At 47.7% G+C, this 9,392-nt stretch overlaps 1 protein-coding gene across 1 annotated transcript; it reads left to right on the top strand.

Annotated features, from left to right (window-relative positions):
- The first annotated feature begins 2,743 nt into the window (after positions 1 to 2,743).
- chodl (chondrolectin) lies at positions 2,744 to 9,100 on the top strand. Its single transcript, XM_080865540.1, has 8 exons — positions 2,744 to 2,971; positions 4,419 to 4,594; positions 4,671 to 4,849; positions 4,942 to 5,099; positions 5,198 to 5,239; positions 5,343 to 5,426; positions 5,500 to 5,596; positions 8,065 to 9,100. The coding sequence occupies exons 1-8, from the start codon at positions 2,875 to 2,877 to the stop codon at positions 8,144 to 8,146; spliced, it is 915 nt and encodes a 304-aa protein (XP_080721666.1). The 5' UTR covers positions 2,744 to 2,874; the 3' UTR covers positions 8,147 to 9,100.
- Positions 9,101 to 9,392: the final 292 nt, after the last annotated feature.

Genomic DNA, 9,392 nt, shown 5'->3' with positions numbered 1-9,392 from the left:
GGTGATGATGATGATGGTGACGATGTGATGGTGATGATGATGATGGTGACGATGATGATGGTGATAATGATGATGATGATGATGATGATGGTGATGGTGCGGATGATGGTGATGATGATGATGATGATGATGATAGTGACGATGTGATGGTGACGATGATAATGGTGACGGTGGTGATGATAGTGGTGATGATGATGATGGTGACGATGTGATGGTGACGATGATAATGGTGACGGTGGTGATGATAGTGGTGATGATGATGATGGTGACGATGTGATGGTGACGATGGTGATGGTGAAGGTGGTGATGATAGTGGTGATGATGTGATGGTGACGATGATAATGGTGCCGGTGGTGATGATAGTGGTGATGATGATGATGGTGACGATGTGATGGTGACGATGATGATGGTGACGGTGGTGATGATAGTGGTGATGATGATGATGGTGACGATGTGATGGTGACGATGATGATGGTGACGGTGGTGATGATAGTGGTGATGATGATGATGGTGACGATGTGATGGTGACGATGATGATGGTGACGGTGGTGATGATGATGATGGTGACGATGTGATGGTGACGATGATGATGGTGACGGTGGTGATGATGATGATGGTGACGGTGGTGATGATAGTGGTGACGATGTGATTTGCATTATTAGAGGCGTGGCCTCTGTGGCTGACAGGTGGATGGTGACTCAGGTGGCTGTAGCTGCTAACTGTGTGCTAGCTTCACCTGAACTGGACCTCTGCATCATGTTTGTGCTGTTGGAGCATTTTAATGACATCATGTGACCAATAACATGCTGCTGTGCGGTCACTGTAGGAACAGAGCGTACAGGAAGGTGGAGCTCCAGCTCTGCTCAGCTCTGATTAGCAGGTAACTGTGGCTGTATCCCAATTCAGGGTCTGCAGCCTTAACGGTCCATAAGGGCCGCGTACTTAAAGACCGCTAAGGCCGGAAGTGCGAGGCTTGTGAAATGGGACAGTCTAGCCTTCGTTGCGCTGCCCAGGTTGCCTAGCAACAATGATACTAACAGCTGGAAACGTTTCATACAGCTTTGTTTGACAGAAATGAAGGAGAAAATCTTTTGTTCATGTGTTTGTTTGTTTCTACATGAACTTTGATCATTCTCTGATTAAGCTCAGCTATTGAACGGCGTATATTTTAAAGTAAAGGCTTTAAAACCAAGTTAGCACAAACGTCACTAATGTCACATAACTTTGGCCAACAGTAATGTTTTAATGTTCTTCGTTATTAAACATTTGCACATAAATAAGTGACATAATATTCAGTACTTACTTAAAGTTTACTCTTCGGCCGCCCCTCATCCGCCGGTTTTTTTCAGCAAAATTATCCACACCCACCGCGCTGCTATGTGTGACCTCTGTGTAGTGTCTTCTCTGGTCTGCATTCACAACAAAAAGGCAATGGTTAGAATGCTCTCTTTTTAATGTCGTGGGCAATCAGCACAAAATCTAAACGGGAAAGCAACAACAGAGTTAGCTAACTATGCTCCCATTTTGTTTCCTCTCCTCCCAATAAAGAAATCTCACATAAACGTGCACTCAGTTCAACATAAAGACTGGAAAAATGACCCGCAACAAATGATGTATAAACAACAGAAATAATCGGGTCAGACTGTATTACTTTAACAGCCTGCGATATGATTTTTCCTCCCCACGACATTTGCGCATTCCTTACCTCGCAGGAATCCTCCATTATTCTGAGGATTACCCAGAATCCCTTGCCCTTTGTGAATATTGCAGGGTGACTTTTTCGACAGTAGGTGGCGCCAATGTCCCATTTAGCGGGATTTAACTTCAACTCTATTTAACTATGTTACATATGCATTCTGGGATATGTTGGGCCACGAAGTCTACACCGCCACGTCCTTAAAATTCAGGGAAATGAAGGACGCATTTGAGGGCCGCATTTCGAGCAGCCTTTGAATTGGGACAGCTTTCGTCGCGTCGCGGTGATTTAACCGGCCTTAAAATGTGGCCTTTAAGGCTGCAGACCCTGGATTGGGATACAGCCAGAGTCTGTGAATGCAGACTGATAATGCTCCACAAACCCACCATGGTGGACGTCAAAACAGTGGGTGACACCACAGTCGATTGTGAGTGGGTCATTCATCCCACGGCTGTCATACAGTGGCTGCTGCAGTGGCTGTGTGGACACTGAGGATAAAGGGGGGAGCTCCAGTCCGCAGTTTGGGATCCATGTCCCCACAAACATCTCAGGACCTCTGACAGGATGAAGGAAACCTAAAATCAGACATCTTAACGGGAAGCGTCTGTGCACGGATCGGGGTTTAAAACGCAGGAAGCGTTTCCACGGCGTGTGTCAGAATGAAATCGATTCTGCGTTCAGCTTTCATTAATGTGAAACTGGAGCCGCTTGCTGTGTGAATAATGAGAGAAAATTCCTCCTGCTCGGGGATCAATGGAGGAAGCGGCGAGCTCAAGTGATGCTCATAACTGCACATTTCATCTATTGATCAGCTGCTCTGTTGGAGCCAATCAGCTGAGGCTCTGAGTAAATGAATTAAACGTGTGTGTGTGTGTGTGTGTGTGTGTGTGTGTGTGTGTGTGTGTGTGTGTGTGTGTGTGTGTGTGTGTGTGGTCCCCCGGGCTTTATTGAAGGAGGAGGTTACAGCTGTGGCTCAGTGGGCAGGATCGATGGAGGAGGAGGAGACAGGCGCTCCTCTGCCTCCCGCTTCACTTCAGAGTACAGAGACAGGAGAGGAAACATGGGCACCAGGAGCACGCTGACCAGAGGCAGGCTTTTATTTTGAAACGTCTCTGGAACAGCTCTCCACAGAAACACTTTTATTTTGTAGATTTAATTTCATATTTAAAGAAATAAAGATGACCTGCTCAAGGATCGTGATAATTAACCGACTGATGCTCGGGGTCGTTGTGGCGATGGGGATGGTCCAGGTGGAGGCAGCACGGGTGGTGAGCGGTGAGTACTGCAGTAATCCAATTACTTTTTAAACAGTGTGGCTCTTTTGAGGTGTGAAAAGTTTCCATGTTACAGAAACCTCAGTGTTGCAGCTCGCAGCGGCGCAGGCAGCAGCTCATCCTGCTGCACTTCATGTTTTCCACTCTGAAGGAAAACCAGCAGCACTGGTTTAAGTGGAAATACAGTTAAACCAGTGAAAAGAACCATTAATGTAGTGAGATATGTGACGTGTTCCCAGAGAGTCATTCACTGAAATCTGTCAGCCTTACAGGGATGCTCGTCCACCAAAGTACAGCCACATGTGTGTGGTGTGTGTGTCTGTGTACACGTCTGTGTATATGTGTGCATACCTGTGTGTATAAATGTGTGTCTACGTGTGTGTATAAATCTGTGTATACGTGTCTGTGTGTATGTGTGTTTATATGTATGTGTCTTTATACGTGTACGCATGTGTGTATACGTGTGTGCGTGTGTGTGTCTGTGGCTTTGATCACATTAAAGAATTTCTGACCTGTGCAAACATCATCTGACTGTGATCAGAGAAATGAAAGAGCTTTGTTCTTCTGTCAGGGTGAAACGTGACACCTGATCGAAGTGAGGATCGAGTCACACAAACCACTGCGAGTATTCAAACCATCGCCTTCATGGCAATGATGACACGCGGCCATCAGCTCAGATGCCTTCAACAGATTCGATAAAATAAACTTCACTTTGTGTCATATTTGTTGTCTGTTTGAGTCCTAGCTGATTTTCTGTAGACACTCACTACGACTGCTTCGTGTGTACATCTGGAGCTCCTGCAGATGTCAGAATACAGATGCAGCAGACAGATTGAGGAGGGGATAGGAGGCAGCCGCCCACAGCCGGGCGTGCTCGTACACACCCTTATGTGCGTTCTTGAAGCCGATGTTTTCAAGGTTTAGTAAAAATTTTAAAAAAAAGATGGGAGGTGAAGCAGAGTGCAGACTGAAGGTTCAGGGGACAGAGGAGGGGCAATGTGGGATTTGCAGGCCTACCACTGGGTGGTGTGTCTGGTGTAAGGTTTGCAGGTTTGTAATGGGTCATGTGGCCAGCTGATGTTTCAGAAATCTGTTCGATTTATCAGGGGAGCAGCTAAAATACCTGAACCACAGGCAGCAGGAACGGGTGGAGGAACAGTGGGTGGAGGGATGGGTGGAGGGCGGGCTGACAGCAGACAGATATATATGGAGCTCTTTAGTGGCTTTAACAGTAAAGTGATGATGGTGCAGAAGACACTCCAGCTAATCACTTAAAGTAGTGAAGTGTGTGTGTGTGTGTGTGCGCAACAGTGATTAACACACTGTTGTGCGCACACACACACACACACACACACACACACACACACACACACACACACACACACACACACACACACACACAGTGCTGCTCTGATGCATCTTCCTGTGGGCGGGGCTCCATGTCTCAGGTCAGACAGTGTGTGTGGGCGGGGCCGAGCGTCCCTGCTATAAGATGGCGTACTTCCATGACGTGTCGAGCCGCGTCGCCTTCAGCGAGGCGCGTCAGGCCTGCGAGATGGACAGAGGAGCGCTTCTCAGCATCGAGAGCTCGACGGAACAGCGAGACATCGAGCACCTGCTGCAGGTGAGACCCACACCTGGTTCTCTCTAGACCCTCCCCTCCTTTTTCTGTGACCCTTTCTCCTTGTTTTTGTTTCCAGGAGCTGCGTTCAGGTGCGGTGGACAGGGCAGGAGGGGGCGGGGGCATAGCTGACGGGGACTTCTGGATCGGCCTGACTCGGGTGGAGGGAGTGGATCAGACTCAGTCGGAGCTCAGCAATGCCTTAACTTCCTGTCCACAGCTCTACCAGTGGACCGACGGCAGCGTGGCCTCCTTCAGGTGAGCGTGATGTCAGAGCTGTGTCAGGTGACTCCCGGCATGTTTTACTAAAGGGGGTGGGTTGGGCTTAACCAACTGTGCTGATGATGCAGGAACTGGTACTTCGATGAACCATCCTGTGGAGGTGAGGCCTGCGTTGTCATGTACCATCAGCCAACTGCGCCTTCTGGTCTGGGCGGGGCTTATCTCTACCAATGGAACGACGACCGGTGCAACATGAAACACAACTTCATCTGCAAATACAACCCAGGTGCCATCAGCCAGTCAGCTTCAATCATAGATAAGCAGCCCTGGTGTTGTCAGCCAATCAGCTTCACTCACTCAGGTTCTTTACTTCCTGTCTTTCAGAGAGCCATCTGGTGAATGACACACCTGGTGGGCAGGATACAGGTAAGGAGGAAGGTCCATATAAGATCATAGAGGCAGGTGGAGCCATAGGTGGGACTCACCTGCAGCTCTGTATTAAGGCACAGGTGTGTTCTTGTGTCCATAGCAGTGACTGCAGGTGGAGGCGTGGCCACACAGCCTGCAAACAACGAAGACGTTCCACCTCAGGTCACCATGGCCGGAGCTTCAGGTAAGAAGACCTGCGACCTTTGACCTGATCTGGGCTCATGACCTAATGCTCAGGTGGTCTGGTGTCTCTGCAGGTATGCTGCTGCTTTACGTCGTCATCCCCACCATCCCCCTGCTGCTGCTCATCCTGGTGGCTTCTGCCACCTGCTGTTTTCAGATGCTCAGCAGAAGGTAAGACATGCAGAGCAGCTACGAATCCCATCATGGTCCTCTGCCGCTGCAGCGTTTCCTGTATGATTGTAATGAGTCAACTTGTTAACAAGCTGATTTACAGCAGCCGGAGGTGTTCACTCTGAGGGGACGTTTGGTGGGGATATCGAGTCCTGATGCTTTTAGGCAGGAGTCAGGTTTGGTCCTCTGATGCAGTCCTCACAGTGATAGAAAGACCAGCGTGTGTGTGTGTTGCTGGCATCAGTTCAGGAGTCTACAGCAGCAAAAAATCTGCTGACTTGTGTATTTTCGTTGGTTCTGTTCCCACTTTCCTCCACGACCCAGCTGGGTCAACTGAGCTCACCACTCACTCCTTAAAGCTGTCGAATCAGAAGCAGCGAGGCAGCGCTGGCTGACTCCAGTCCTGCCACGGCTTCAGCTGAACCAAAGCAGCTGTTTGCTTGCGGGATGGAGCTCAGTGTTGGAGCCTGATGGGGTCAGAGGTCAAAGGCAGATGATTAGGTGTGATAAATATCGCGCCTCTAACGTGGATCTGTAAATGCTGCAAAGCTCATGATGACCAGAGTCTGCCCCTTGGCAGGTTTCCAGATGTTTTCTATTTAGAGAGTAGGCTTAAAGGGGGAGGAGCTAGAACAGCTTGTTTCAGACAGAGTGTCAGACAAAGAAGGATTATTCTGAACATTTCTGACTTTTTCCCTGCAGCAGGGTAAGCATAGCTCCCTCTTCAGGTGAGACTGTGTGGCATTTTATTCTTTGCCCTAGATCGAGATGACACCTGAAGTCCGGCTTTTACTTAGAGCACGTAAAGGGACGGCTGTGTGTTACAACCAGGAGGACGTCAGCCTGTCTGAGGACAGCTTTTAATGAATATGATGGAAACAAACACACAGAACATGAAGCAGCAGAGTATTCTGAAATAAGGTTTTAGTCCTTTTTAATGGGAGGAAGGTATGGTGTGAAGTGACACGGGATATGTGGAATGTATTACATATTACTTGTTACCTTCATTAAAAGTATGCAGTACTTAATTACGTGTCTGATAAAGTAATTCATTATACTACTCGTGACATTACTTTGTCATTATACTGGAAAATGACGTTTCAAACTGTCTCATAATTACAGTTAACAACATAAACCTGAGGCTACAGCCCCACACACATTAACACATCCCATAATGAGGACACACATGTGATCTTCCACCTTTGCTCTTATGTATGAACACAAATGGTAAATGGCCTGTATTTGTATAGCGCTTTAAATGGCCTGTATTTATATAGCGCTTTACTAGTCCCTAAGGACCCCAAAGCGCTTTACACATCCAGTCATCCACCCATTCACACACAAAGCAAAGATGGAAACCAGCACAAAGCAGTTGTCATTGTGATTAAACTGTAGAAACATGAAAAAGTAGAAAAACAGCCTGACTGCTCATCAGCTTGTTACCTGTTGAAGTTCAGGCTCTGGCTACTGGACTGGGGTCTGCATACTCTCAGCTTTAACATCAGTCTGGGTTCTTGGCTAGCTTAGCGTTAGCACATGCTAGCTGTGTCCAAATTCAGAGGCTGCATCCTTCTGAGGACCCGGCGCACACAGACTGCGAAGGCCAGGTCCTCAGGAGGTCAGGTAAGCCAGAAGTAAATTGAATGGTCTAGCCTTCAGACTTGCGTCACCGCTGTCTCGTTGGAGTTTAATAAACTCAGCCCTCTGCTCCTTGCTGTCTAAAGTATAACAGGACACTGGAGTAAATTCTCAACCGTCTCACACTTTTGTTTAATCAGTTTTCTGTTTGACGTTTATTAAGCTGTGTGAAAACTATAATCTCAGCCAAACCAATTTACTCAGTAACAAAACCAAGCAGATATTTGAAGTTTACACAGCTGCATTCTCGCCTAAAAATATGTTAAAAGTTTATTTTGTGACCCAGAAAGAGTAATAAGAGTAATATTAAAACTTTGTAGCGGCCACCATTGTTGTAAACTGGAATTGGCTGAATTCTGGGATATGATGGGCCACGAGGGACACACTCGACCCATCCTTCAAATCTGGGGAAAAGGAGGACGCATTTACGAATCTGGATATCCTTCGTCGGGTCGCTGTGACATAATCGGCCTACAAATGCGGCCTCAGGAGGATGCAGCCCATCAATTTGGACGCCCCTGCTGTCTGGTTAGCTTAGCGTTAGCACATGCTGTCTGTGCAGCTGTGACATTACTGCAATACTGAAAAATGTAATATTATTCTTGTTACACCCAACACTGGTCACTGATCAGAGTAACTGATCAGAATCATTGATCAGAGTCATTGATCAGTTCCTGATGGTGGTTGCTGCCTGTGTCGGTCAGACTGAACCTTTGGCTCCTCTTTGCTTTCCTGCAGTTTGAGATGGTTAATATGTGACTTTCACTCGACTCTTTCCATGACAGCGGCCGTTCTAGTGACGATGTCAACATATCTCTCTCTCCACCTAGTGATTCCCGAACCAAGACGCCTGGCGACCAATCAAATCTGTGGATTTCCGGGTCACCCAAAGCTGACAGCATGGAGGTCTGACATCACAGGACAGTGTCAGCAGGGCAGAGGGAGGACATCACTCTACGGTCAAACCAATCAATCATCTTCATCGCAGGGTGTTTACGGACAGGCGGCAATGTCATCACAGAGACTTCTTCTTCTGTACTTCTTATTCCAGTTTCCTTTCTCTCGTTTTATCAACCGTCCCTTTGCTCTTCTTCAATCTCCCCCACTTCCTCCTCGTTTCTTTTTTGCTCCCCTCTTCTTTGTCCTCCTTGATTACTCCTTTTCTTCCCTCCCTGCTCCTCCTCTTGTTACTGTCAGCCAGACGCTCCATGTTTAATTAAACGAGTAAATTGGGTGAAGTTAATGCGTCCCTCGGGAGGTGGAGTCACAGCAGAGGTGCGTTTGATTTCACAGAGAGCTGATGAAGCAGCTGCTCCACGGAGACGGGGGGTGTTAACAGACCAGTTAATAACTGAGGAGAGTTAGAGGGTCGGAAAAGTTTTCAAGAAAATAAAATAAGGGTGGAGCTTGAAGCTGAATGAGTCCCTCTGAGGATCGCGTCCTCGGATCACTGATTGGTTATTCAGACTTCAGATGTGAGGGATCAAAAACTAATAATACTCATGTTTGTAAAATGCTCTCTTCCTGAATATCAGCTCACCTGGATCAGCCTCAGGCTCCGCACACGTTGTCCTCTGGCAGTTTTTATGGTCATGATCGGGCAAGTGGCGTCCCGAGGCGTAACAACCGCTGTAACTCAGGTGTGGAGATGAGTTTCAGGAGGGCCACCTAATACTCCGCCTTAAGTCAAAACACACCTGAGCTGTGGATCAGAAACACAGCTGTCAATCAGTGTGACGGTGCTGCTGAGGATGACGTAATTGACTGATCAACAGCTTCAGTTTAAAACACGAACACTCGTCAGAGCCCTGGAGGACGTTTCACCTCTCATCTGAGAAGCTTCTTCAGTTCTAAGGTCAAATGGTGGAGAGTCCCAAATTTAAACCTAGTGGGAGTAACCCCCCACAGAGGGACAAAGGACCCCCTGATGATCCTCTAATCGCCTGAGCCAAGGTGTGAAACTGGGTGTGGGTCCCAATCAGCCAGAGTTTCGGGTGAGTTCATTGTGAAACCTGGCTCCACCTTATCATGCGAATTCCTGAGGTCAGATGGCCCAGGATGTGAGTGGGCGTTAAGGCGTCTGGGAAGGATCTCAAAACTGGATTATAGATGGCAGAGAGTTGGTGTCGTAAGCCCCGCCTCTGTTCAAAGATGGTCG

Source organism: Rhamphochromis sp. 'chilingali', assembly GCF_963969265.1.
Source record: "Rhamphochromis sp. 'chilingali' genome assembly, chromosome: 18".
NCBI classification, from domain to species: domain Eukaryota; kingdom Metazoa; phylum Chordata; class Actinopteri; order Cichliformes; family Cichlidae; genus Rhamphochromis; species Rhamphochromis sp. 'chilingali'.
This window is presented reverse-complemented; position numbering and strand designations above follow the sequence as displayed.

What these genes read in the sequence shown, in the direction of transcription:
- chodl (XM_080865540.1), top strand. Translation starts at nt 2,875, where the DNA reads ATGACCTGCTCAAGGATCGTGATAATTAACCGACTGATGCTCGGGGTC. An exon ending in CATCTGCAAATACAACCCAG is followed by an intron (nt 5,100 to 5,197) that starts GTGCCATCAGCC and finishes CCTGTCTTTCAG; the next exon opens with AGAGCCATCTGGTGAATGAC. An exon ending in TTTCAGATGCTCAGCAGAAG is followed by an intron (nt 5,597 to 8,064) that starts GTAAGACATGCA and finishes CTCTCCACCTAG; the next exon opens with TGATTCCCGAACCAAGACGC.